General features: G+C 47.0%; 2 protein-coding genes and 1 long non-coding RNA gene across 8 annotated transcripts in view; 2 read left to right on the top strand and 1 right to left on the bottom strand.

The window, feature by feature from the left end:
* Positions 1-415: 415 nt before the first annotated feature.
* MYL4 (myosin light chain 4) lies at positions 416-5523 on the top strand. The gene is made up of 7 exons (XM_032711198.1): positions 416-592; positions 1395-1422; positions 2003-2152; positions 2822-2995; positions 3384-3461; positions 4170-4213; positions 5296-5523. The coding sequence occupies exons 1-6, from the start codon at positions 506-508 to the stop codon at positions 4196-4198; spliced, it is 546 nt and encodes a 181-aa protein (XP_032567089.1). The 5' UTR covers positions 416-505; the 3' UTR covers positions 4199-4213; positions 5296-5523.
* On the bottom strand, positions 5042-9608 carry LOC116798641. Its single transcript, XR_004360915.1, has 2 exons — positions 9047-9608; positions 5042-6555 (listed from the first exon to the last, which is right to left on the bottom strand). It is a non-coding gene; the product is annotated as an uncharacterized LOC116798641 (long non-coding RNA).
* A 19-nt stretch (positions 9609-9627) lies between these two features.
* Positions 9628-27725, top strand: part of CDC27 (cell division cycle 27) — a 31746-nt gene continuing 13648 nt past the window's right edge. For 3 of the 6 annotated variants that reach the window (XR_004360914.1, XM_032711193.1, XM_032711192.1), the window contains exons 1-11: positions 9628-9784; positions 14963-15038; positions 18063-18210; positions 20295-20420; positions 21372-21469; positions 22057-22211; positions 22338-22552; positions 23409-23523; positions 26181-26314; positions 26740-26839; positions 27057-27264. Coding sequence is in view for 5 of the 6 variants with exons in the window: in XM_032711193.1 (XP_032567084.1) it covers positions 9758-9784; positions 14963-15038; positions 18063-18210; positions 20295-20420; positions 21372-21469; positions 22057-22211; positions 22338-22552; positions 23409-23523; positions 26181-26314; positions 26740-26839; positions 27057-27264 (1402 nt within the window). In the remaining variant the exon portion in view is untranslated. Of the gene's footprint in view, positions 9785-14962; positions 15039-18062; positions 18211-20223; positions 20421-21371; positions 21470-22056; positions 22212-22337; positions 22553-23408; positions 23524-26180; positions 26315-26739; positions 26840-27056; positions 27265-27725 lie in introns of those variants that run through there. The other 3 variants (XM_032711195.1, XM_032711194.1, XM_032711196.1) reach the window with 2 other exon arrangements.

The raw sequence follows: 27725 nt of genomic DNA, 5'->3' as shown, positions 1-27725 counted from the left end.
TTGAGCTCCTTTGAAGGAGCAGTTCATAAACCCTGGGCTTAGAAGGGCTCTGCAGCCCCGGCCCTCGCAGTTCTGCCTGGAGACAGGCGCTCTCCCCGTGGGTATCACAGTAGGTTTATCAGCCATCATTTGCTGTTTCCTTGCCAGGCCCCCGTGGCCGTTGGAGTTTAGGTTTTCAGTGGTCATTAGCGAGCAGCCCCCATGCAGCCCACCCGGTGCAGGTGCTGGAGGGGGACGTGTCCCCCCTGTTGCAGCTGGGGGGGCGGCCGGTGGCTCCTCGGAGCCAGGAGGTGATGACAATGGGCAATTGTCAAATTGGGGCCCCTCTCGTTTGAGTTTTCTTCCTTTTATAGTAAGTAGCAGTTGCTCCAGCAGCTGGCCTGCCCCTCCGGGGTGAGGACTGGGCTCCGTATATAAGGGAAGGAGCAGCCTTTGCCTTTCATCCCTCCGTTCCCTTCCCTCGCTGGGCGGCAGGAGTCCCCCTGCACCTCCGCAAATCCCGGCGATGCCGCTCAAGAAACCCGACCCCAAGAAGGAATCGGCCAAAGCAGGCTCGGAGCGGGAGCCTGCCTTCGATCCCAAGAGCGTGAAGGTGAGTGAGGAACGAAGACGTCACCGTCTTCCTCCATGCCCGTCATCTGCCAGGCACGGGCGATGCAAAGTGCCGCACAGAAGGCGTCAGCCAGGCTGGGAGCCAGGTTTGGGAGGGGAAAACTGCCGGACTGTGCGGATGCAGCAGGCTGGGAGCGATGCTCTCCTCACCGGGGGGATGTTTTAGTCTTCCCCACCCAGCCCTGCACGGCGCTCACCGGAGGGACCCGCTGTGGATTTGCTGCTGCCCAGAGCTCCGGTCGTGCAGCCAAACCCCCACAGCTCCTGCTGAGACTCCAGCAGCAATAAAAACCTTCCCTGCCACCCACTGTCTCCATCCTAAAGTATTTTGTTGCCTGTGTTGCCTCCTCCACGTAAGAGCCTCTTTTATCCCAGTCTCCACAACGGGAGCTTGCTTTCCCCGTGATTCCCCGGGGCAGTCACATTTTGGAGCTGGAGCTGTGGCAGGAGGGTCATTAAGAGCAGGCTCAGCACGCTGAGGCTGTTTAATCACTTGAACTAGAGATCAGGCCTTAAAAATAACATCATTTCCACTCAAAATTGCCCTGACTGTGGTCTGAGCATCCCTCCTGCCTGCCCCCCGCCCCGCTGCTGGCTGCGCTTTCCGCAGGGATCTCAGCTCAGCAGCAAGGGCTCCTGGGCATGGCATGGCTGGGTACGGCACGGATACGGCTCCTGCCCCGAGCCCGGGGAGGGGGAGATCCAAAGAGGTGGCAGAGCCCCTTTCTTCCCTCGGCAGTGGCACCCCCCTCACGCCCAACTCTGTTCCCTTCTCTTCACAGATTGAATTCACAGCCGAGCAGATCGAAGGTAAGTGCCGAGCTCAGTTTCTCCCAGAGATGGCTTTAGAAATGGGGAATCCCTTTTCCAGGTAGTTTTTCACCACAGACATGAGAGCCAGGGCCCCACACATCAAATCCCTTCCTGGGGGAAAGCCCAGCAGCATCCAGAGCCTGGCAGGGAAAGGGAAGGAGCAGGGAAAGGGTAATTTTCATTCACGGTGTGAGATGCAGCCTGGGTCAAAGTCAGGGGTTCTGGTGGGAGGAGTAGCCTCCGGGCGATGCAGGGACAGCCCCAGAGAGGGGAGATCCCAGTGGAAAAGGGGATGAGCAGGGATGTCCCGCAGCAGAGCCTGCTGCCGGGGGTGCAGGGATCCAGCAGGTCACCCAGCCAGCTCTGCACGGGTGACAAAACCTGCTCGAGCAGCTGAGCGACTCCTCCGAGGAGCCTGGCAGCCTCCAGCCCGCCTTGCTCAAGCTCACCCAGCGTTCAGAGGGCACCCACCCCACATGCGTCCACCCCTTCCCTGCCCGCCAGGCAGGACTGGCTTCGGCGGGGTGGGAGATGGGGCGGGCACAGCCGGGGACATCCGAGCGCCTCCTCCCCGCAGAGTTCAGAGAAGCCTTCGGGCTGTTTGACCGGACGCCCGCGGGGACGATGCAGATCAGCTACGGGCAGTGCGGGGACGTGCTCCGGGCGCTCGGCCACAACCCCACCAACGCAGAGGTCCTGAAGGTGCTGGGCAAGCCCAAACCAGAAGGTGACAGCAAACTGGGGACAGGGTGGGACAAGCAATCCCTGAGCTCCCTGGCTGTAAGTGGAGCATATGTTCCCTGTAGGAACAGCCCGGCAAGGTGAAGGAATTGGGAAGGAAATTATGCAGAAGGGCTTCATTCCTGTGCAGTTCCTTCACTCCCCTTCCCCATACCATGGCTGACATAAGGGATAGGTGGGGCTCGCCCAGGGATGGTGGCTAATGATGCTTAGCACACCTTATCCTGAACTGGTACAAACTGGTGTAACCTGACCAGTCCCAGTGTGGCCACATAGTCCTGGTGAGAGAGGACCCACCTGCTGCTTTAATTTTGGGCTGATATCAGGGGTGTTTGTGCAGTCCCCTGATGTCAATACCTTATTCCTCATATGGATCTTCCAATCTCAAGTATAATAGAATAGTTCCATCTCCTCGTAAGGCTTCTCCTCTGTACTCTGATGGAAAAGAGCCCGGGAGGGTTAAGCAGGAGGCCCTCAGAGGCTGAGTTTGGCCTCAGAACCCGGTGCTTATAAGGCCAAGGTTGTGGGTTTGATCCCTGTGTGGGCCATTCACATAAGAGCTGGACTCGATGATCCTCGTGGGTTCCTTCCAACTCAGAACATCCTGTGACATAAATGTATCTCCGACCCCACCTCCTCCCCCCCTCCCCTCCAGAAATGAACACAAAGATGCTGGACTTCGAGACCTTCCTGCCCATCCTGCAGCACTTCACCCGCAACAAGGAGCAGGGCACCTTCGAGGACTTCGTGGAAGGGCTGCGCGTCTTCGACAAGGAGGGCAACGGGATGGTGATGGGGGCCGAGCTGCGCCACGTGCTGGTCACGCTGGGTACGGGCTGGCCCGGGAGGGCAGCAGGGCAGGGCCACCCCCAGCTCTGCCTGGGCAAGTGGCTGGTCTGGTGTTGCAGGGACCCTTCTCACCCTGCTGCTCGCAGGCCCTCGTAGGAGCCAATGGCTCCTGACTGTGGGGCCTTTCCCATCTTGTGCCGCAGCTTTGGGCGTGACCCAGGGGAGGTGGAGAGTCCAGAACACCCTCAGTTATCAGACAACATTTGCAGCTTGGTCCTCTCTCCACAATCTCCCACCTGTTTGGGCACACAGCTCCTCTCTAATCCCCTGTTCCTTTCCTCTGGTGGCTTTGGCTCTCTGGAACAAGGACGGGAAGGTCCTGGCAGGCTGAGAATCCTTCCCCTCACACCTCCATCCTCCTCTTCCAGGGGAGAAGATGACGGAAAGCGAGGTGGAGCAGCTCATGGCAGGGCAGGAAGATGCCAATGGCTGCATCAACTATGAAGGTGAGAGTGAGAGATTCCCACCGGGGCCAACTCAGGCACGGTTGTCTTGTCTTAGGATGAAAATTTCGGTTGGACTCAATGATCTTAGAAGTCTTTTCCAACCTTAATGATTCCATGGTTCTGTGACATTGCTGATCACTGGGAGGGAGGTGTGGACCACCCTCCAAAGCCCTTCCTAAAAGAGCACTGAGACAAGTCAGCTGGGCTGGGAGCAAGGCGGTTGTGCCAGTGATTTCCAGGAAAAGCAGCCGAAGACAGCATGTTTCCAAGGGTTTGGGGACTGTTTTATCCCTGGTTTTGGCACTGTTTTGTTGTAAGCTATCAAAAATAAACAAAGCCAGCATCTTTCACAGCAGAGGCTAATTGGGAACATTTGGAGACCTGGATCACTCGTGGCTCCAAGAGGGTGAAAATCTGGAATAGGGGGTGGTTAAATTTGGGAACCACTAAAACTGGAGAGCATTGAGGAAAAGAGGGGACCCATTCCCCTTGGCCTCAGAAAACTGGGGATAACTGTATCAGCTCATCTCCAGGGGTTGGGATCACTCTAACCAGGTGGGGGGGGGCACGTAAAAAGTGGGAACAGAAGATGGAATATCAGTCCTGGCATTCTGATGTGTCCCAGCTGGGGGTCCCCCCTGCTGCCCCTCCACCCTCTCCCCCAGCTCACACCATCCTCTGACCTCTCACACTCTCATTTCTCCTCAGCTTTTGTCAAGCACATCATGTCTGGCTGAAAGGAAAAACTTCAGGTGAGTCCACGGGGTCTCCTGCTGCTTCCTCCAAAATTGGAAATCCTGCATGGAACAGCCAGGGGCAGAGGAACCAAAACCCAAACCTGCAGTGGATTAATGCCACGGGAACAATCCCAGCTCTGCAGGCACAAAAAGCTGTGCTGATGATAAGGAATCTCATTTGTTCCTCCTGCCAGTTAGAATTTATTGGGCCAGAATCACTCCTGTGCTGGTCAATCCTGGCCTGGGTAATTGTGTTGGAAGAGGTTGAGGGGGAAAAGAAAGAGGAAAGAAAGAGGTTGGGGTGGTTTATGGTGCTACATTTTCTAACCAACCAGGAGCTAAGGGGGTCATCAGCAACAGCCAGTGGGAATAAATATTTTAAGACCTGCAGCAGTGAATGACTCGATGTTAAGAAAATACAAAGTACTTAGAGAGGAAATTTCTGAGCTGAGAAATATCAACGTTCCTATTGACATTAGAAAGAATATGGAAAATGTACCGTGGATGCTTGTGAAGCTTTTTTGTGTTCCTATAAGTCTGCCTGAGGAAAACAGAGAAACAGGTTTCTTTTAGGGTGAATTATCCCTCTGAAATCTATTCAATTTAAAAGAAAATCCAAATTGCTGGCTCCCCTGCCAATTTCTTATGGTTTCTTATCTATTTACTTTCCTTAAACATTTCTCCTCCCCTCAGCTGTGCGAAACAGCAAGGGGAAAAAAAAAAAAAAAAGACATAAAAATGACCCTCAGATGCTACTAAATACACAAATTAAACATTTAAAAATCTCCTCCCCCACATATCTCTTTAAACATCAGAACATTAAAACAGACACAGACAGAAGTCTGAACTTTGAGTGTTCAGCATCCTTTTTATTTTCTTTTTAATCCATTTCTCTCTGGTTCCTGCTCATCAGCTCAGCAACAGAGACGCTTGGGTGGCAAACCCTGCCAGGAGATTTAATTCTTCACCAAACTATTTGCACATAAAACTCTTTTTTAATGGCATGGAATGACAGCTGTTGACATTTTGGGTTTGTCTGGGAAGGAGCACTGTCACACGGACTCATTGCATTGAGCCCTCTCCTGCTTGTCTCCCAGGCTCTTGGGAATGTTTGAACCCACCTGAGCACCAGGAAGAGGGAGATTCCTCCATCCATGTTCTTTCCATGGGATGTTTCCACATGAGCCACCACTCCTTGGTCTCCATGTGTGTGCCTAAGCCTGGTATTAAATAAGACACCTGCAACTTGGTTTGAAACCTTAAGTTATTCTTTTCGGGTTTTCCCTGCGACGTTTGGCTCATTAAATGAATTCCTTCCTCCCTGACGTGGTTTGTCTGCTTTGGCTTTGGGTAGCTCATGGATGTGGTGGGGGGAGGAGACCCCTGGGTCCCCAGCAGCTCTCAGGGGTAACAGGATATTCCCATGGAGAGGGGGAAGAGGCAGGGAACGTGAGGGAAGAGTTCAGACATGGGGGTGAGGATCATCACCCCACCCTTGGCGTGGGCCTGGCCACCTCTTGCTGATGCAGACCTGGAGCAATGAGAGCATGAGGGACATGTTGCATCAAACAGACGCCCTGTTTTTGGGAGGGTCTTCACCTCCTCTTAAACCAGCCCTTAAACCAGTCCTTTTTCAAACCTGTAGCCCATGTTACCCCATGAGCATTCCCTCCAGGTCCCAGGTGAACAGCACCGTGGAGCAAAGAGGGACCTGCTTGGCCCTGTCCCTGTCACAGGAGAGACCTGCAGGCACCTCTCCTTCATCAACACACTGCCTGTCCCAGCTGGAAAAGGCCCTTAAAAACCCCAAAACATCAGATAAGACATCAAAACCATTATTTCTTCTGTATTGTGGACAGATCCAAAAGTCTAGTTTTGAAGGTTTCCTGGAAGTTGAGCCTTGATGAATCAGCAAGGGAGAAGGAAAATGGGGGAAAGAACAGGTATTTCTGGGGCAGTGCCACCTCCACCCTCATGGCATGGGGTGACTGGTCCCTGGGGTGCAGGTGGTGACTTGCCTGGGATGGAGCCCAGCCAGGATGGGCTCCCTGGATGGTTCCTCTCTTCCAGGAGCCATCTGGGGGTTGTGTGATACAAGCTGGGGACTCTCTCCCTCTTCCTACCCGCAAAACAATCATCAGAGCATCACCACAGGTGGTGAATAATTCATGGCAGCACAACACCTGGGAGCAGAAAACACTTTCCTTTGATTTGTCCCTTTTTCCAACGCCCTCCCTCTGCTTTTGCCTGGGAATGGAAGGCGTTTTGCTCCGACGGGGTTGACTTCAGCTGCCACTCGCTCGTTCCTGCGCAGTCACTGAGTAACAGCTGCTTTCAATTCCCACTCTTTGATTCAACTGCTCATAAAAAGCAACATAAGCTGTTTATAGATGCAAGATTAGATTTGAGCTCCTCTCTGTGCTATTCCTACAGCTCCCATTAGGCAGGATCTGGGCACCTCATGTCTTTAATGTACTATCCAGTGTTTTAACCTCTTAAAGGACTGGGGTACGGGGTGAGAAGGGACCCTGTTTGCTCTGGGGTCACGTTTGTCCTTGTCACCGCTGTGGCATCGACTCCTGCAGAGGAACGTGCTGTGGTGGAGAGGAATAAGCAGGGGAGAGGCAGAGACCTTCCTGGACTCACAGAGGAAATCCACAGCAAGGACGGGGGGCTCTGGAGCTGCAATATCCCTGCTAGAGCCATGACATCCCTACTATAGCTCTGCTATCCCTGCTAGAGCTGGGATGTCCCTACTATAGCTGTGATATCCCTGCTAGAGCCATGACATCCCTACTATAGCTGTGATATCCCTGTTAGAGCCATGACATCCCTACTATAGCTGTGATATCCCTGTTGGAGCCATGACATCCCTACTGCAGCCATGATATCCCTGCCCTGGCAAGCCAAAAGGCTGCACTCTCACTCCTCTACACAGGGCACAGGGTCTGTATTTAAAACCTCCAGCTCCTGTGCTGACAGCAGTGACACTAAATTAAAACCAAATTGAGACCTGCAAAGAGACAGACAGAAACAGAGCAGTGGGAAATGACAGAATTACAGGAAAGCATAGTTTTCCACGTGAAAAATCCAGCCCCTGAGGCAGCCTCGGGGTAAGAGCTTGCTGTGCTTCACTTTGGGCACCTGCTCTGCCTCTTCAGGATGAAGCAGAGCTGGTTTGTAGCGAAGCAGAGCTGGTTTGTATCAAAGCAGGTTGGATTGATGCACCTGAACAGGCACAGTATATATGTCTGTACCTCTGAATGTGCCTCCATGCCTCCTCCCCTGGAAAAGCTGCTCCTCTCCTCCTCTGGAAAAGCTGAGGATTCCACAGAGTGAGTGGTTTTATCCCACAGACATTTATAAAAGCTTCTGTGGATGCCAGTGAGTGATCCCACAGGCAGACCTGAGCTGGAGGAGTCTCTGTAAATCCAGATCTCCAAAGACAACAGTGAACACTGACCTTTTACAGTTTGGATGCTTTACAGCATCCAGGGGACTCTGAGGAGAGGTAGAAGGAACCCCCACACTCGGGAGAGCCTGTATCTCCTCAGGCTGTGATAAGACAGACTCTCATACCAAAGAAGGTCTGGATGTCAGGAGTTCTGTGCCCTGTGGAATGGGAGACAGACGGAGCCAGCTTTCATCCCCAGGAGTTATCAGCAGTGCACAAGATCAGGAGGAGGACGATGAACATGAACTGTGCTCCTTGAAAGGCTCCTCAGAGCCCCAGGCCACGTACACACACATCACCATCATCATCATCATCACCAAAGGCCTCTGGGGAGGTGACACTTCACTGTCCTGTTGCTCACCCCCTCGTGTCTGGCAGAATGACTCGGGTCAAGCTGACACTGAGCCAGGTGTCCATCCCAGGGGAAAGCACTGCTCCTGTGTCCCATCTGGTTATTTGTCTCAGGTGGGGGACTGAAGAAAGCTTTGCCTGCTCACACCCTGAAAGCAAACACCTGCAGATTTGCTGCCGATAACAAACACAACTACACCTTTCAGAGACGAAGGGAAAGAGGCAGGCTGAGCCCTCCCTGCTCCACACACAGATTTTATCCTCACGTAAAGATGCAGCCCCTGCTCGTGTGTGTTCAGCTGCACATCAGGATCCGGCCTTCGGGCAGCTGAGTGCAAGTGCAAAGCACTGGGAAGAGCAGGACGGAGCACAGAGTCCGTGTGTAGGTGTGTGTAAGGGTGGTGTTGTGGCTGATTGTGTTTCAGGAAGCCCACAGAAGGATTTGGAGAAGGAAGGCCTCTGCTACTTGCAGGTGGCTATTGGTAGGTCGGTATTTTTAATAACTTGAGGCTTAGCTGTGCATCTTTATCCCATTCTTTTGGGAAAGCTCTGTGTGCCAGGAGACATGGCATCTTCAAACCAAATTGTAATTGGCAAATCTGTGTGGTTTACTTCTGGATATGAGGGGCTGGAGCGTGCCCAGGGAAGGGAACGGAGCTGGGGAAGGGGCTGGAGCAGCTGAGGGAGCTGGGGGGGCTCAGCCTGGAGAAAAGGAGGCTCAGGGGGGACCTTCTGGCTCTGCAACCCCCTGACAGGAGGGGGGAGCCGGGGGGGGGTCGGGCTCTGCTCCCAGGGAACAAGGGACAGGAGGAAAGGGAACAACCTCCAGCTGTGCCAGGGGAGGGTCAGGTTGGACAGCAGGAGGAACTTCTTCCTGGAAAGGGCTGTCAGGCACTGGAAGGGGCTGCCCAGGAAGTGATGGAGTCCCCATCCCTGGAGGTGTCCAAGGAAGGACTGGACGTGGCACTGAGTGCTCTGGGCTGGGGGACAAGGTGGGGATCGGGCACAGAGTGGGCTCAATGATCTCAGAGGTCTTTTCCAACCTGAATGATTCTGTGACATCGTGGCTAAACCTCCCTCAGGACCCGTCAGAACAGGACCTGGGCAGTGCTGGCCCCAGCCGTGGGAACGGGGACAGGGCCGAGCTGCCTCTGGACACGCCAGCGACGGCAGGAGGGAGCCCTGGGACCAGCACCACGAGGGACGTGGGGTCTCCCCACAGACCCGGGGACCCCAGAGCCCGTTTTGTGGCACAAAGTCCAAGTTTCTACATCCCGTGGGCACAAAGGGGCCCTGAGGGACGAGCCCCAGGCCCTGCCGGAGCTTCACCGGCCCCCTCACGCTCGGCCATTTCCGTTACCGCTCGGCCATCTCCGCCGCGGCTCGGGCCGCTTCGCCCTGCGTCGGCCATCTTCGTCCAGACTCGGCCATCTCCGGCCCGGCTCGGCCATCTCCGCCACGGCAGCGCTGCCGAGCGCGGCTCTCCCAGCTGTTTTCCGTCGGCGCTCGGCTCTTTCCGCCCCCGCCTTCGGGTATTTCCGGCGGCCCGTTCGGGTATTTCCGCCGCCGGTTCGGGCGGACTCGGCGCCCGCCGGCCTCGCTCGCTCCGGTAACGGTCGGTGCGGGTTCAAATGAGCCGCGGCCGGGCCGGGCCCCGCCGGGACTCGCTCTGAGCTGGGCCGGCACCGGGGCCGCGACCGGGACCGCCCCCGCTCGGGCTCGGCGACCAGGAGGCGGAGGCCGGGGAGAGCAGGATGACGGTGCTGCAGGAACCCGTCCAGGTACCGACCCCCGGGCGGCTCAGGCCCCAAGGCCCGGCCCGGCCCGGGTGAGGCCACCCCGCCCGCGCCGGGGCCGCTCCCGGGGGGCTCCTCGGCCGTGGGCCCGCAGGACCTCCGGCTCCTCCGCCCTCCCTCCCGCCGGGCTTCCCCTTCCAGCCTCCCGGCCCCATCCCCGCGGCCCCGGGACCGGCCGCCCCCGCCCCCGTGTCCCCCCTCGGTCCCCCCGCGGCTCCGCGGCCGGTTTGGCTCCCGGGAAAGGTCCCCCCCTCCGCCGCAGATCCCCCGGGAGACCTGTTGATACCTCGCTCACCTTGCTGCGTTTGCTGCCGTGTCGTTTTTAAATGCTCACGGCGTGCTCGGCTCCTGCGTGTGCGAGTGAAGGACGTTTCTCCCTCCCTTCGGGTTGGTGGGAGACCTGGGAGAGAAAATAATGTAAATTCCGGTTTTCTACCACGTCTCGGTCTCGCTGCATTTGCCCCTGATGGGCTTCCTGCTCTTCCCATCCAAAAGACGTGATTCACACATTTGAGAGTTGCTTTTTCTTTCCACAGTTGCTGTATGCCCGTTCTCTAACTCTTCGTGATCTTCATTAATCAGTCATCTTATTCGTGTTCCCATTCTTTATTATTATTTTTAGCTTTTTAACAGGCTCTTTTGGGGTTTTTCTTTTCTAGTTACAGCAAGAGGTTCCTGGCACAGGAGTCCTGGCAGAACACGGTTGTGTTCTGTAACGAACACTGTGAGAATTCTTGCTCTTGGCTCTTCTCCTTCTAATGAAAAGGTGGAAGGGGAAGAAAGTCTTCTCCTGTGGAAAATCACCCTTCTGGCTTGACCCTGCTTGTGCAAGGTGGTGACAGTGAGGGCACCCCTGTAGACATGGGGTTTGTGCCCTCGATGCCACCACACTCTGCTCGTCCCCTCTGAGGCCAAGGGTCAGTGCAGCGCTGGAAAAGCTTTTGGCCACCTGGTCCCTCTCCTGCCCTGGTCATCTCACAGCACTGGTGTTACCCTTGGAGCTGGGCTGGGTGTTTTGCACCAGCTGGGTACTCTAGGAAAACATGGGATTACAATGGGAGAGGAAGCAGGAATGCAGTGCAGAGTGAATGACAGGAAACAATACTGAATGTTTCCGGTGCTGTGCTAATTAGACTGACCAAGTGGAAAATATGTGCTATTCTGAGAGCTCTCTGACAGAAAACTGGGGTCTGCTTTTCACATTTCAGCAAGGAAAAGACCTCTCTAATGCCATTCTCCATTCTTAACCTCTTACCACCTTGGATGTTTTGATGAGGCCTTTCTATGTTGAATATATCTGTCTAGATTAAATATATCTACTTAGATTCTGCTTTCAAATGCCACATCATTCCTTTAGCACTGGTTTTGCTGCTGTCAGCTTTGCTGCTGTCCCTTGCTTACAGCAGTACTGGTAAGTTTAGAAATTATTGGTGATTGGGTGAAGCCCGTTGTGTTTCGGAGTTCCCAGTTTAGCTGAAGTCTGTGTACTTAGTTCTGTTTTTCTAATTTTTTAAACACTAGTTCTCATTTTTGTCATTGCAGAAATTTTTCCTGTCTGTCAGTTCTCTCCCAGCCTTTCAGATGTCTACAGGGCTCAGCATTCCAGGAAAAAATGCCATCCTTGCAGCTGTGATGTTATTTATCTATCGCAGCATGATAGATAAATAACAGAATCTGTGTTTGGATGTAGCTTTATAAATCTTGGGCTGCAATTCCATGAAAGTAATGTCCCAAAAGGCATCCTGGTCGCTGGTTAGATTTTTACTAACTTTTTTTTTTTTTTATTCTTTTAAGTTGAACAAAACGCCAGAGTTTACAGCTCTGATGTGGTCGATTTAAAACCCTTCCACTCCAACAGAAAACTTTGTATCCCATGTGTGCTGAGGCTGGATGCCTTCCAAATACTTCTGAAAAAAACATCTTGGAAACAAAATGAACACTTTGCTTGGAATTTAGCTGTTCAAGGTGATCATCTGCTGTGACTCACTTGAATGGTGCTTGAACTTGGCTGCGAACGTGCAGCACTGAGGTCTGTGTGTTCAGGGGGCAGAGTTTGGTAACTGGGAAAGGCAGCACAGCTCAGCCAGAGCTCTCCTCCCCTCTGCCCACCCTGGAGACGTCTTAAATCGTGGTAGAATCTGCTTAGCATGGCAATACAGGCTAAAAAGCTTTGAAACTCGTTTCCAAGGCTATATAACTGTCAGAAGAGAATGTCTCCTTAAGAGCTCTTTGGCTTAGAAATGAAGTGACACTTGGAAAATGGACAGGATTTTGTGGATAGAAGATGGACCTGTCTGAATGTGGTTTTATTTTCTTGCTCTCCTCTCTGAGGATGCTTCACTGCAGGGCTGTGGCTGGTATGGTAGCTTTGGAATTCCCTGTTTGCTTTGCATTTGCAATATAATTATTTTTAAAATGAGTGTTTAGGACCTGGAGGTTCATCTGGTCAGTGAGCACGCTTGAATAACACTTGGAAATGCTTCCAACTTCCCTCCTGTCCATGATAGAGCTCTGAGAACAGGGCTGAGAACACTCTCCTGTTGTGGTTTAGCAATTGTTGGGTACCACTAATGCCATGTAGGTGCATTGTGCCTCTGCTAGAGCAAACCAAATTACTGTGCTCTAAAGAGATCGATGTTCCTGTCTGAAAAGGTGCACAAGAAATCTTCTTTTTTGAGGCAGAGTCATAGTTTGGACATCTGTTCTCGTGGAAAATCGTCACTGCATAAGTATGGCTGATTCCCTGCTGCCTTCCTTTCCCTCTTCCTGCTCTTTTAGGAGAGTATGTGTGAGGATCCAGGCCTCAGCATTGATCAGCTCAGGGCACGAGGCACCTTTTGGGCTGCAGAGTGACAGTTGCTATGTAACAGGGATACTGTTCTACCAGCCACTTGTGCTTTCACTGGGACTCTGCTCAGCAACGATTGTTATTTGAGCTGGTGTGTAGTGTAACTCTCACAATGTGGCTGTGACATGGCCCCAAATCCCTTGTGTCCCCTCTTAGCCTTTGGCAGGATTGTTCCTGGCAGCTTGCTCTTGTTTGAGAAGTCAAATGACCCTGATTTCACCACTCCCACCCCCACACCTTTGTTTTGTAAGCTCGCTGAGCCTTGCAAAGGCAGGATTTTTAACCTGGAGATGACACAACTTGGCTGGATTCATCTGAATGTCACTTGTGACTTGGTGAAGGAGCTTCTGGGAGCAAAACACAAAGACCTTGGGCTGCTCTCACTTGGATATGGCCTGAAAGATTTCAGCCCTGACCTTCTGCCTCAGTTTTTGTACTGCTCTGTCTGCTTGGAACCACAGGCAGCCTGGGAGTGCTTCAAGGTAACAGGGAATAATCAGTTCAGGCAGGCTCTGAGGCTGCACTTAGATAAGTGTGGAATAAAAGCAGAGAGAAATAATAAGGAGTTTGTATTATAACAATCAAACTAAGAGAATTCACTTTAAAACGCTTTAAAATCCTTTCACACAAGCTTAAAAGCAGCAGTTGGCTATTTAACTGTATTCTTGGGACCTACTGATAGGAGAAAACAGTGTCTGTGTGGAGATTTTGTGTATAATGTTTGTGTGTAGTACTTGGGAACTCTGGTGTGTGCTGTTCATGACGGCTGTGTGGGCATCCTGTGAAGAGAATTCGCAGTTTTCACACCCTGTGTTTGTCAAGTTTGTGTTGGAAGAGGGAGCATATGGTACATGTAACTCCGTGATGTTTGGATATTTTTTATTTTTTTTAGATGAAACTGGCGCTTGCCTTTCCCACCGGGAATTGCATCGCAGGCTGGTGTTGCTTTCATTCTGGGAGATCTCTTAGTTTTGGAGTGTTTGATGGGTATCAGAAGCTGATTCTGCTTGTCTTTGGTTGCTGGTGAATATTAGAGAAATCCTAGACCACTGTGCCTTGAGTTCAGATCTTGTTTGGGATCGTTAATGGCAAAACTACTGCAATAAGGCTCTTTGCTGCTGGTGGGAATCGGCTTCAGAACTGGAGCAAAGACATCAGATGGGAAGGAACTGCTGTCCTGATCCCAACCCTCAGAGCACCAGCCTGCACACCACTCTTGTAGGTGGGGAGGAAAGGCTAAACATATCTTAAAAGACATCATTTTTCCCATCCCATCCCGTTTCTACGGATAACAGATGACTTTTAACCTGATCTGAGGGAAGTTGGCTGAGTAGTTTGTGTGAAACCCTCTCACGCCAGCCCTGGCCTTTGGCTGGACAGCTTTTGTAGTTCAGCTGATGGTGACAGAAATGCAAGTAATTATGACCCTGCTTTAGTGGTGCACAGTTTGTACACCTGTGTGTGTGTTTGGATTTCACTGGAGTGGTGCCATCTTTCCAGTCTGCACAAATGTTGGCTGTCACAAACTCAGGCTTGGTGTTCATGAAAAAGAAAAGAGCACCCGTAAGGAGGGAGCTGGATTTGACCAAGTGTGGGTCCATGAGCTGAATTCAGGAGTAGGTTTTGTTCTATATGGCTGTATGTATCAATTTGTCCATTTAATTTACATTGCACTCATTCTTGGGTGCTGCTTCACAAGCCTAATTAGTGGCAGTGAAGAGGTGGCTGATGAGCCAAGACCCAAATAAAACACCACACGAAAAGCAGTGGATCGTGTTCATCAGGGAACACGGGTGCCTCTTCAGAGAAAATCCTTTATATATAACATTCTTAATCAACACAAGTCTTAGAATGACCATCTTGGACACTGAGAAATTTCTAGTCCTGTTGGGTTTTGATTTGGCATCTCAAGAGGAGATGGTTTAATGGGATATGCTCTGGTGAGCAGCTGGGGAGGTGGGTTTGCTTCTACATTTACCGAATGTGTTGGTTGGTGTAGTTTGCAGTCATTCCTGCCGAGTTTTGCACCAGGCTAAAACTCACTATTTCTGAGGTTTTTAGAAGATTGTGTCTGATAACTAGTGAACAACATTCTTGGATTGGTTCATGACTTCAGTGCTAATTTTGCTGGGTTTTTCTTAAGTCAAAACAGCTACAACTCGACCGGCGTGTTTATCCTTCCCCCTCCCCTTTTTTTTTTTTTTTTTTTACGATTCCATAAAACCAAATTGAACTTTGCCTTTTGCCAGTAAGAGCTAATGAATTTTGCAATTTTAAATCTCCCTCTAAATCCAGGTTATTCCCTTGCCTTGCAGGCTGCTATATGGCAAGCACTTAACCACTACGCCTACCGCGATGCCGTGTTCCTGGCAGAGAGGTTGTATGCAGAAGGTAGGTATTTTGCAAATATAAAGTTGATGGTTTGGGGGTGGTTCTTTTCAATTTTAAATTTAGGATTTTTGAGCCTCTGCTCCAGCTTTGGTTTTTCTTCCTGTTCTGATAATGAAGCTTCAGTTTCTACTTGGGGAAAGCAGAAGAATACCTCGCGATTAGGTTGGAAAATCAAATCGGGGAACGGCAGCAATGTCATTTTACAGTAAAACCTCCTTAAAAAAATTAGACTTGGAGTTGTGTGTTTAAGTACAATGTTTACAGTGATCTGTTTTCTGATATCAAGTGGGAGAGTGTTGCTTTTTTTAATAACCTTAAGCATTGCATGTCTTCCAAGGGCACTTGAGGATAAGGTGCAGCACACGAATTCTGCAAATTGGCTTGACATTGAAAACTGTCTTTGCTAATAATGGTGTTCAGATACGTTGGCTGGTGTGTTGGCTGAAAGAGAGAATCTTGTGATTGTGAGAGAAAGTGAGACAGTGAGAATCAGAACATATGGGACAGGTGTCTGCAGTTGAATTCCTGTTAATTGTTACTTCACTGTGGTGCTGTCAGGTCTGGGATGTCTTGGATACTGGGCAGGCAGCAGTAACACATCTCCACGTTTTCCTGGGACTTTCAAACACATTTTTTGTTGTGTTTTAGCCCCTTTTCTTCCTTTTAATCTTTCTTCCATGACCTCAGATAAGCTTTTTGATCTTCTATACTTCTTTCTCTGTGATATTGGTGGTCAGCTTTTCTTCTCTACTTTGGAAGGTATTGTCCCCTAATCACTGCTAGGAAAAAAACCCAAACCTGTATAATTAAATATAATTTCTCATGCTAAACAACCTGAGCTTATAATGTTAATTAAACTGTATAAGCTATTTCATGCTCTGTTTTGTAATGAAATGTTTTGCTTCCCTGCCTGCCATGCTCTCAATGCACCTCTTTACAATGCAAGCACAAATCTAATTTTTTTTATTAAAAAAAACCCTCTTTTTATTCATGTCAAGGTTACAAATGAAGTCCTGGGTGTTTGATCTGGTGCTCAAATGAGAAGTGTTGTGTAGAATATTATGGAACTCAATAATCCAGTTGTGCATGAAGGGAATAGTGTTTTAGGGGTGACAGAAATGGGAGGTTGAAGGTAATTGCCAAGGATGTAGGAACGAAGAGAATCCCCTTTTTGCAGCAACCAAGAGGAAAAATATCTGCCTTAATACTGACACATCTTTACAGAATAATTCTCTGCAGGAGAACTTCAAACAGCTTTTTTTCAGTGACCAGCAGTGCTGAGGGAAAGCAGCATGAACGCTGTCACTTGGTGCAAGCAATTAACTGCTAACAAAACATCTGGCTCCTGGTTAAAATAAGTAGTTACTCTGCAGAGTAGAAGCTACAGAACTTGAATACTGTGGCTCCACGTTGGCAGCAGTGATTTCACCCTGAGAAGAACTTCTTTTAAGTCTACCTGCAATTACTGTCCTTGTGGGGACATCTGTGGCTTGGTCGTTTCCCAGAGCTCTGAGCCTGTTAAAGTAGTGGATAAAAATTGATTTAACTTGAATTTTCAAAAAGATCTTCTGGTGTTTTTAGCATAAAGCCAACAGAATACCCTCTGTTTGGACATCCTCTTTTTCCATTGTCACTGTCTAGGTGATGACTTAAAAGAGTCAGTTTTCAGTGTGGCAAAGGATTTGGGCAGATTTCCCAAAGAGGTTTTTGTACAGTGCTCATATTGATTTTTCTGAAGGGGTCCCTGTAGGTAGATGAACAAGCATCAAAATTGTGTCTTTTAGTGCTGAATTCCATTTGCAGGATAGTGTGTTCTGAAAAGTATAAAGTAATGTGGGTTTCTTAATTGTTTAGAGTTTGCAGTTGCTTGTGTTCATGGACAGCCTTTGATTTAAAATATATCATTGGATGAGGGTGGTTTGAGTGGAACATTTGGGGAAGTACAAAGTCCAAAGAATGGGCTAAGCCACCATGGCTCCCAAGTCTGGGAGTTTACAGGAAGGATTCAGAGGGTTAGTTCTGTCCTTTCTGCTGTAATCACAAGTGAAATTGGGCAGTCTGGCCTCAATCTGAACACTGGATGCCAAGTCAAGCTCTTTGAGTAAAACATCCTCAGCTTGGGAAGAGGATTTATAGAATCACAGGGTGGTTTGGGTTGGAAGGGACCTTAAAGACCTTCCATTTCCACCCCCTGCCCTGGGCAGGGACACTTCCAACTAGACCAGATTGCTCAGTGCCCCATCCAGATTGTAGGAGAACTTGTCCCTGTCACTCATTACCAACATAAAATAAATAAAGCATCTGAATGGTGATGGTTAAGCCACGTTCCCAATCAAATAGTGAGGGTAGGCAGCAAAAAGGACAAGACTCAGTGTTGGGGGAGAGGTGACAGAGTTGTAAAATCATCCAATCTGTCATTAAAATCATCAAATGTGCTCCACTGAGTGATGTGAAGGTAAAGCATCAAGGGCTTTAAAACACAAACAGAAGTAAAATTGCAGGCACAGAAAGACTACTTGAAATTGGGCTTAAAACTGGCTAATTGGGCTGGAATAGATCTTCCTTCTGAAAGCTGTTGTACTTCCTAACAGCCACGGTTGTGCCAGTGTTTTTGCACTGCTTAAACCAGTGCAAAGTGTCAGTGGGAGGTGTGGTGAGACTTGGAGCCAGGTCTTGGGGTGGCCAAAAGGTCGCTACAGCAGCTCTGGAATGGCTGCTTTGCTTGGCTTGCTGTTGTTTTTACAGCAAGCTGGCTAATCACTCCTTTAGGTTGGGTAGCCAGCAGGATCAAAGTTCTCTTGCAGCAGTAGATATTAGGAGTTGTTCTGACTATCCAATGGCATGGAAGTTTGGGAAATGCCAATGCATAAAGAAATGCACTTTGTTTAGCAGTGAATTTCTCTGATATACCCATTTTTTTTCCATCTTATCCCAGCTGGCTTTTACTCCCTGCCTCTAAATTCTTTGTAGTAACACGATGAACAGCTAACTGATGATTTTTTTAAAATGTATTTTACTCTTCAGTACACTCAGAAGAAGCACTGTTTTTACTGGCCACGTGTTACTACCGCTCAGGAAAGGCCTATAAAGCTTACAGGCTCCTAAAGGGACACAGCTGTACCACCCCCCAGTGCAAATACCTGCTTGCAAAATGTTGTGTGGACCTCAGCAAGTAAGTAAATCCTTTATGTTCTTTCCAGGGTTTACAAATGCATTTGTTTTTTTAGCTTGGATTTCTCTCTGAAAGCTGTGGTGTTGCATAAACTAGAAATTCGTTGGGCCTTCAGCTCTCAGTTGAATTCATTTTGCTTTCAGATATGGACCTAACAAGCATTAACCTATATTGCAGAAGCTTCTAAAAGGTGTTGAATAACTTAGACAGGAGTTGTCAAGCTGTGTAGAGGGAGAAAACATTGATTGCAGAGATGACTCATCGAGTGTTTGCTTTGGGTTTGTGTTTCTCTGATATTTTGCCTATTTCCTGAAGTGTTTCCAGTGTGTTTCCATTAAGGATTGGCCACTTCCCTCAAACACTGAGCTTGTTCCTCTTATGCAGTTACTGCTAATGGGGGTGAGGGAAGAGGTGGCAGACAGGACTCTGTTTTTAAAAAAACCAGGACAAACCAGCCTGGAATCCACATCCAAGAATCCTGTATTCAACATCAGAATTAATCTTTACAGAATCATACTGTCAAGGTGTCTGCAGGTTTGCTGTGGTCTAACAGCAAGTTTTTTTTACTGAAATGGCTTGAGCTTCAGGCTCTAATGCCCTCAGAGTTTGTTCATAAGGGTATTTCATGTCTACATAGATTTATTTTTTTTCCAGTTCAAATGCAGGCAACTGTCTGGCTGAGGTGCAGATTTGAAAGGGTGAGGCATCAAGAAAGGCAAAAACTTTGTCCAAACTGCTTAAAATGCAGTGGGGGTTCTTTACAGAAGCTTAAATGTCTCTCTACAGAGCAGCTTGTGTTTTTGGTTTTGGTTTTTTTTTTTTTTTTGGTTTGGGTTTTTTGAGTGTCCCTCTTTCAATGTCAAAAAAAAAAATGTTTGATTTCCTTAGAATTGGTCAGGGGATGTTTGGAGTTTCACATGCTATGATGTGATTATTCTGCAGGATTTGTGATCCTCCTCATGACATGTAGCCAAACACAGCCCTCTCCAGGGTGTGCAGGGAAAGCTCCTTAGTCTTTGCTACTCTCTTTAGTGGGCAAGTCCTTTGACATCTTTACAGTAGCCAAGATGTCTTGACTTTTCCTTTTCCACTCCTGGAGCTGTCAGGATACAGATTTCTTTGCACCTTCCATTGAAAGGGAAATCATGTTAATGTTCTGCTTCAAAAGGTCCCGTGGAATAAATTCAAAGCTGATTGTTCTCTCCCTTGCTTTTACAAAATCTGCTGTGTGCACATAGTACATCAGCTCCTGAACTGGTGTCAGTAAGATTTCTTAAACATATTCCTCAGAATTTGTTACATTTAACTGTCACTGCTGGTAGTTCTGTGAGCTCATTTACACAGCTCTGCCTGGGAATGGTCAGTGCTGGTAGCAGCATCTTCCTACAAGTAAAATTTCAAGTGGAGGCAAGAAGAGGTGATTTGCTTGTGCAGGGGTTGGTCTCAGATGCCAGAAGATGCCCAGAAGTTGTATAAAGCCATTTTCAAGCCTGAGACTGAGTGGCCCATTCCATGTGAGTGGCACCACTGGCTGCACGTGGAGTAGGTGCAAACTGAGCTTTGTTCTCCTTTTGAGTCCTTCTCGCAAGAAAGCAGGGCATTAAAATACAAAATACCTGCCACATCCCAAAATTGGATCTTAGCTGAGTGTGTGGGGCCTTACAGGTTGTATTTCTCTAAGAAACAAAGCCAAATTAAGCCTTGTCTTAGCTTGCTAGTACATAAAGCACCTTCAAAAATCGAGTGTCTGAAAGACTTTCTTGTCCTCCATCCCAAGATCAATCACTTTTGGAAAAGTCCTGTTGTATTTTGTGTCTCTGGTTTTGGAGTGGGGTGGGATTTGGGGTTTGGTTTGTTTTTCTTCCCCTCCCAGTAGAGCTGTTCGGCTTCAGAGTCCTGAACCTCCCTGTTGTAGAGGAACCCATCAATTATTTAACATTCATTTGCAGGAACTTTTGGTTTGTTGTTTGAAACCTGTGAACACTGACAGTGGATTTCTGTTTTTGTTTGCAGCAGGGTGAAAACACTGGACTGCCAGTACTGTGAGCCTTGTAACCCCTTTAAACCTCTTGTTTTTTAAAAAGGCTTGCAGAAGGAGAGCAGATCTTGTCTGGTGGAGTGTTGAATAAACAGAAAAGCCATGATGACATTGTTATGGAGTTTGGTGACTCTGCATGCTTTACACTCTCCTTACTGGGACATGTCTACTGGTAAAGTTGCTTTTTCATTTTGCCCAATAGAACTTGGGGAGTTTTTACTTGGCCAAGCCCAATTTTAGTCAAACATACCTTTAGTCACCACAGGACACACCTGTCTCTGGGTTACACCAATTTGGAGCATGATAGAGCAGCTTGTGGAATCCACCTAATTTGGGAATGCAAGAATGGTTTGGTTTTCACCCAAAACTTCTGACTGAAAACACAAATTCCTCTTTCCCAGGTGGTTAAATATGCAATCCCAGAGTCTGCTGTTTTGGGGATTTTACCTTTGGATTTGCTCTGTATTCTTCCCTAAGAAAGACTCTCAGGGCCTGTTTTTCAGTGTTGCCATTTAGATTTTTCTGTGTCTGTTTTGCACATGTGTAGCTATAACCTTCAAATCAAAGTGCTGAGGATGCCAGGCAGAATAATTTAACAACTTTAAGCATTTTGCTTTTGCCCAGACACAAGAAAGGTTTCAGTAAATGGTAATGATTGAATAGGAGTAGTGGGGTGCTTGGATTCTTCTCTAGTATATCTGTTCTCAATTATTTTCAGAGTAATTTCTTTGTAGCCAAATGCTTAAATGTTCAGTTCAACCCCTAATTTAGATGCAAAAGTATTATCCATAGATATTTAAAATGGCTGCAAGGCTGGCAGTCAGGTTGCTGTTTGCAAAAAAGAAACAAGCTGTTGCAAAGAACAGCATCTTCCTAAAATGAAAATTCTCAAGCTATTCTAGTGCTTATGTAACTTTTTTTTTTTTGTTTTTTTGACAACTGTGTCTAAATATGTCAAATAACTTCAAAGGAGCTCAATATTTCTCTGTGGCTTGAAAAATGAGGAATGTTGCTGTGCCTCTCAACATGTTTTTTGTTTTCCAACTCCTCTTCTGGAAAGCTCTCTTGAACAAAAGTGCTGTTCTTAAGTTTCCCCCATGAACTGTTCCATTCTTTTTTGCAGCAAGACAGACCGGCTTGCCAAAGGATCAGAATGTTACCAAAAGAGCCTTAGTTTAAATCCTTTCCTCTGGTCCCCTTTTGAATCACTATGTGAAATAGGTGAGTCTGCAGACCTGTTTTACTCATGAGGGTGTTTTCCCTGTGTCTGGCTCTGTCAGCCTTTCCCTTCTGCCATCACCTGTGGCAAGGATTGTTCTGCTCCTTGTCCACAACTAGTCAGGGAAACGGCAGCAGAATTCTTGGGAGAGGTTTCATGAGCAGCAATGAGTTTAAAGCTCTTTGCCAGTGTTTGGGACTTTTGTATTGTTTTCTTCCATTTTCACTGTTTATACATTTTTGGGTTTAACAATACCATGTGTTCTCCAACCTACAGACCTTTAGAAACTGTGTTTCTGAGAATAGCTTGAAAAAACGAGTCTATTTATAAATTGATTGTCAAGGGGTTTGTAGTGGAAGAACACTTCAGATTTAGTGTCAGGGGGCCCAGAGCAACCTGGTCTAGTGGAAGGTGTCCCTGCCCATGGCAGGGGGTTGGAACTGGATGATCTTTAAGGTCCTATCCAACACAAACCATTCCATGATTCTGTGAAATGTGTTAAAATACTTTGTCCCTGTCCTTGTTTCAGACTGAATATTTAGAATACGGACTCAGGAATAACTATTTAAATCTCCTTCCACTCTTACAGGTGAAAAGCCAGACCCTGACCAAACATTTAAATTAACATCTTTACAGAACTTCAGCAGCTGTCTGCCCAACACTTGCACAACGTTGGTGTCTAATCACAACATATCCCACAGGCAGCCTGAGAGTGTCCTCATGGAAACACCACAGGACACAATTGTGAGTGTTGCTGAAATCCTTGTAAAATCACTTGCTGAAATCATTTAAAGCAGTTTTTCCAGCTTAACTGAGAAGTGTTAACGAAACCACACTGTGAGTATTTAACAGCTGCCTTCCATTCTTCAGGAGCTGAACAGAATCAACTTAGAATCCTCCAATTCAAAATATTCCTCCTTGAACTCGGATTCTCCCGTGTCTTACATTGACTCAGCTGTGATTTCGTCAGATTCTGTCCCTCTGGGCTCAGGAACTGCCATATTGTCTAAACAGGCTCAAAATAAACCAAAAACTGGACGGAGTTTACTGGGGGGACCTGCAGCTTTGAGCCCACTAACTCCAAGGTGAGTCCTTGGGATGGACACTGGCAGTGCTGTTGGGAATTTGGGATTTGGAACAGGGAAGCTGCTGCACACTCAAACACACATGTTGATGGAATATTGTAAATAATGCTGCAGAACTGAAACCTAAAACAACTTCAGTAACTGCTCTTGGTCCTAGCATTGGGCTCTTCTGGTTTTTAAACAAACGGTGGTTTGGAGAGGAATTCTTGATTCAGGATATTGCTTTATTGCCATGTTCACACTGGAAAAATCTCTAAAGGAATATGGTTCTGCTCTGGAATAAATATATTAAGAAAGGCTACCCTAAAGAGCTTTTCTTGAAGAATAGGTGTCTTGTAAAGAGCATGTTGTGTCCCATATATCTTATTTAGGCAGCATTAAGGTACAAGCCATGAATGGTCTGTGTCTTGGGTGTTTTGCAGGCAGACAAAGTTCTGTGCTCTTTGATTTCAGGAACAAGAATATTTTCTATGAAAGTGTCTTTTATAAATGAGGGTCATAAGATATAGAGGGTTAAGATAAATCAGTGAAGTAGTTCTGAAATACAAGTTGATCATCTGTGTCAGGGCAGGCTCAGGTTGGATCTCAGGAAAGGTTCTTCCCCCAGAGGGTGGTTGGCACTGCCCAGGCTCCCCAGGGCAGTGGGCATGGCCCCAAGGCTGCCAGAGCTCCAGGAGGGTTTGGACAATGCCCTCAGGGACAGGGGGGGATTGTTGGGGTGTCTGTGCAGGGCCAGGGGTTAAATCAATGATCCCTGTGGGTCCTTCCCAGCTCAGGATGTTTTATGATCTGAGTCTCTGTTTAACCCCAGCTCTCCTGCTCTGACACTGACCCTTCCTCTCTGTTTTGTTCTCAGCTTTGGAATTTTGCCACTAGAAACCCCAAGCCCTGGAGATGGAACCTATTTACAGAACTACACAAACTCCTCCTCTGTAATCGATGTGCCATCCACCGGAGCACCTTCAAAGAAGGTATTTTGCATTCTGGGATAGAGTTGCTGCTCTAAGAGCTTGACATTGCAGTGCACTCTAAAGAACATCCATAATACAGATAAAAAACCACATGAGCTGAGTTTTTTCCCCACCCAAAATGCACAGACATGTCCAGGCTGCCCTGCTGGTGTTGCTGGAGTAACCTGAGGAAGTTGCTATGTCTTCTGTCACCTCCTGTCACAGAGAATTGTATAAATATTGATGCTTCTAAACAACAAAAGATTCAAACTTTTCAATGTACAGGGTGGAGCGTGAAGACTTACAGTTTTAAGTTTTGTTTAATTAGTGTATTTTCAGAAGGAGCTGAAGCTTCTGCTTTCTTGCAGACCAGAGTAATAAAAATCCTGCTGGTGGTCTGTGGGGAACTGAGAGAATGGTGCAGTTTCACTCAGCAAAGTCTTGTGTAGAGGAAACTAAAAATTGTCTTTTTTTCACTCAGGAAGAAAGTGCTGTAGTTGTCATAGTGATAAATGAGAGGTGGAATGCTGGTGACTGTTGAAGAACTATTTGTTCCTTTCTAAAACCTGAGGATCTTTCCCTGTGATTTTAGCAAATCTAGAAGTTGCATGGGGAGTGTTGGTGTTTTATAGGGGGGCAACTCTTTGACGTAGAAACTCGGTGCAAATAGCACTCCTGAATCCCTTGAAAAGTAGAATTTGAATTTCTACTGGTTTGCTCTGGACAAATCTCAGTGCCCATCTTGCTGTGCCCTTCTGCAAGGGAAATTTGGGAGCTGTGCTAAAACAGTCTGCTGGGAGAGAGTGCTCCACGTGGATCCAATTCCCAGCCTGGAGTTGCTCAGGGCCAAGCAGTTTCCCGTGGCACATTTGAAAACAGTGGATTGTGCATGTGTAGGGAGGTGAATTTCCACGAGTCTGAGAATGGAAATAGTGCAGTGCAGCTCTGAGAGCTGGAAAGTTGTGATGGAATCAAGTGGGATTTGCTGCTGTTTTGTTGCTTTGAGTGTGACACAACAGCACCGAGGTGTAAGTTTACTGCTCCATGCTTATCCTCTCTGCCCAAATGCGTCAGTGCTACTGCCAAAACACAGGTATTTGATACATTTTAGTACAGTTCTGGGCTGTGCTTTGCCCAGTGCAAGGGATGACTTGGCCAGTTCCAGTTCTGCTCTCAGTGTTGGGCGAGGTTCGGGGGAGCTGTGGTGAGACCGTGCCTGGCTGAACCCAGGCAGTTTCCTAGGAAACACTTACGTAAGGGAATGAAACATCAGGATGAATCCAAAGGCTTCCTATCTGAGTGGGCAAGTGTGCTTGTGGCTGCCTAAACTGCCCTCTGATAACAGGAACTGGGAAGGGAAGGACAGAGCAGAGGTTGGGTAATGCATAAATCAGCGTTGCTGGTGCTTCCCTGATCCCACTTGGCCTTTTCTGGGGTCTTAAGGAACATCCCTTCCAAACAGTTGAATGTTGGTGTCCCTGGAGTGGGCAGAGACTTCTTTTTTTTTTTTTTTTTTTTTTGAAGCTTTTCTTTTAAAAAATAGGGGGAGAAGAATCTGTTCTGAGCCCGTCAGACAGTGAATTTCTACCTCACCTCGTTCCTTGGGTCTCAGGTCCACAGTTAAGTTGTCACAGCTCCAAGTTCCCACACCTCAGCTGTGCCTGGGGAGGCATCAAAGTTCACATTTTATATCTTCAGAGAGTTAAGACAAGTGTTTTAGTGCTAACTCATGTTGCCTGGCAAATGAAAGGCACCAAAATGTGTGTGTGCACAGTGTTGCTCAACTGACTTGTAATAACTTGGCTGCAGGTGTTTATCCCTTGGTTTTTCTGTGCTGCATAATTCAGGTCCCTTCTTGATGAAGCAGTTTAGTTCTGTGTCTGCTCCAAAGGCTCGTGCAGTAAAGAATTAAATTGGGAAATTCTGGTTTATGCTGTGGGCAGGTGTGTTAAAACAGGCTCAGGTGCTGTGCAGTGTCAGTGGGGAATGGGTGGGACTGTAATAGGATAACTCAAAAATCTTTTTCTTTCCATGGTTTATTTTTGTAAAACTTTGTGCAAAGAAGGAACTTGAAATATGACATCTTTTAGTTCCCTTTTATGCTGTCACAAATATTTTAGCATGCAGTTTCTTGCCACAAGGTGGAGATTTTAGATCTTTTAAATAATGTGCATAAAGCTGATAAACTTTATTAAGTTTATCATAAACTGACAATTTAACAGGTAGAATGAGAAATACTTTTGATGGTTTCTCCTTGGGATGGGGAGAGGTGTCAATAATAAATGGCTTCTGGATGGAATTGTAATAGGATAACTCAAAAATCTTTTCCTTTCCATGGGGATTTTTTGACAACTTTCTGCAGAAAAGAAATTTTAAATATGACACCTTTTAATTCCCTTTTATTCTCACACAAATATTTTTAACATGTAGTTTCTTGCCACTAGATGGAGATTTTCTATCTTCAAATGATGTGCATAAAGTTTGATAAACTTGGTGCACCAAATTCCTTGGTAGAATGAGAAATACTCTGGATGGTTTCTCCTTGGAAGGGGTGAACTCTTCCCCTTTATTGAAATAATTCCCTTTCTCCTCCTCAGGCAGTTTTTGGTGGGCAGGAGGGGTTGGGTTTGGTGTGGCAGAGGTGGAGATTCCTCAGTGGCATAATAACAAACCTGTAGAAACTCTGTGTTGTGCAGACTGTCAGCAGGATAAGCCAGGCTGGAACAAAATCTGTCTTCTCCCAGAGTGGGAACAGTCGGGAAGTCACTCCAGTTCTTGTTGCACAAACACAGAGCTCTGGTCCCCAGACAAGGTAAGAAATCAAATCATCTTGGGGTTGACTTTTGCTTCTGTTTTTCTTGAAGGAATTTGGTGCTTTATTTGTCCAACTTTGTGAGGTGTTCCTGCAGAATTCCTCTTTGGATGAGGAAGTGTGGGGTTCTTTGTTAGGTGCAATAACTCCAGTTGTTTGTTGAGGTAATTTAAATTAAACAGTTGAATCTCCTGTGCAGTTACACCATTTTCATCAGTAAATAAATAGCTGGAAGAAAACTCTGCTCTTGTTCTTGACATGCAACAAGTAAATTTGGGGGGTTTAATCCCTTGAAACAGGAATATCTGTGCTACAGTACTTGAGCATTTCTGTTTAAAACAAACATAAAAGCTGTTATTATTAAAAAAAGGAGCAAAGGGCTGTATTTTTTTTTAGTGTGTAATTGTTTTATTTTTGGTTTCCAGTACAACACCTCAGGTATTGAGCCCCACAATTGCTGCTCCACCAAACTCACTGCCTCGAAGAAGCTCTCGCCTGTTTACTAGTGATAGTTCTACAACAAAGGTAACAAACCCCATCCTTCAGGAAATTTGGGGCTTCTAACCCATTCCACTGTGCCAGCTCTTAATTTCCAATATTTATAGCAATTTTAGCAGCTTAAGAACAGATTCTTTAGTGATTCTTTAGTGTTATATATATAATTTTACACGATTCACTCAGGTTTAGTTTTCTGAATTTAAAAGACTCTTTGATATGTAACTCTCACTCTTCTTACTTGCAGGAAAATAGCAAAAAATTAAAAATGAAGTTTCCACCTAAGATTCCAAACAGAAAAACAAAAAGTAAAACAAATAAGGGAGGAATAACTCAACCAAACTTAAATGACAGTTTGGAAATCACCAAACTGGACTCTTCCATCATTTCAGAAGGGAAAATTTCCACTGTTGCACCACAAATCCAAGCTTTTACGCTCCAGAAGGCAGCAGCAGGTCTGTTTGAACACTACTGGACTGTAGTAAAATTTAATATATCTATTTTTTTTTAATGTTGAATGAAAAAATAATGTTGCTTCAGTGTTCCTTTGTTTCCTGTTTCATTTAGCCTGCAGCTCTCACCTTTGTATGATTATAAAAACTCATTTGATTCAGTCTCTTCTTAACTCACAACACGTGAAGAAGTGTTAAAAGTGGCTAATTGTCAGCAGATATATATTGCAAGCTCTGGTTCTTGTTAATTATTAAAGTATTTTCTAGTTGTTGATGTATAAAGTCTTATAAATTACATCTAGTATATTAATTATAACAGTACAATATATTATACTGTTATAATTATATTAAAACATTATATTACAAAATACTAATAGAATAATATAAATTGTTGTAAAGTACTAATGATTCAAGTATTATCCTTGGAAGCTCAAAGGAGTTGCTCATAACCCAGCCATCTTCCC

The sequence above is a fragment of the Chiroxiphia lanceolata genome, chromosome 26, assembly GCF_009829145.1.
Source record: "Chiroxiphia lanceolata isolate bChiLan1 chromosome 26, bChiLan1.pri, whole genome shotgun sequence".
Classification (NCBI taxonomy): Eukaryota; Metazoa; Chordata; class Aves; order Passeriformes; family Pipridae; genus Chiroxiphia; species Chiroxiphia lanceolata.
The sequence above is the reverse complement of the archived record's forward strand: the minus strand, read 5'-3'. Positions and strand labels throughout refer to the sequence as shown.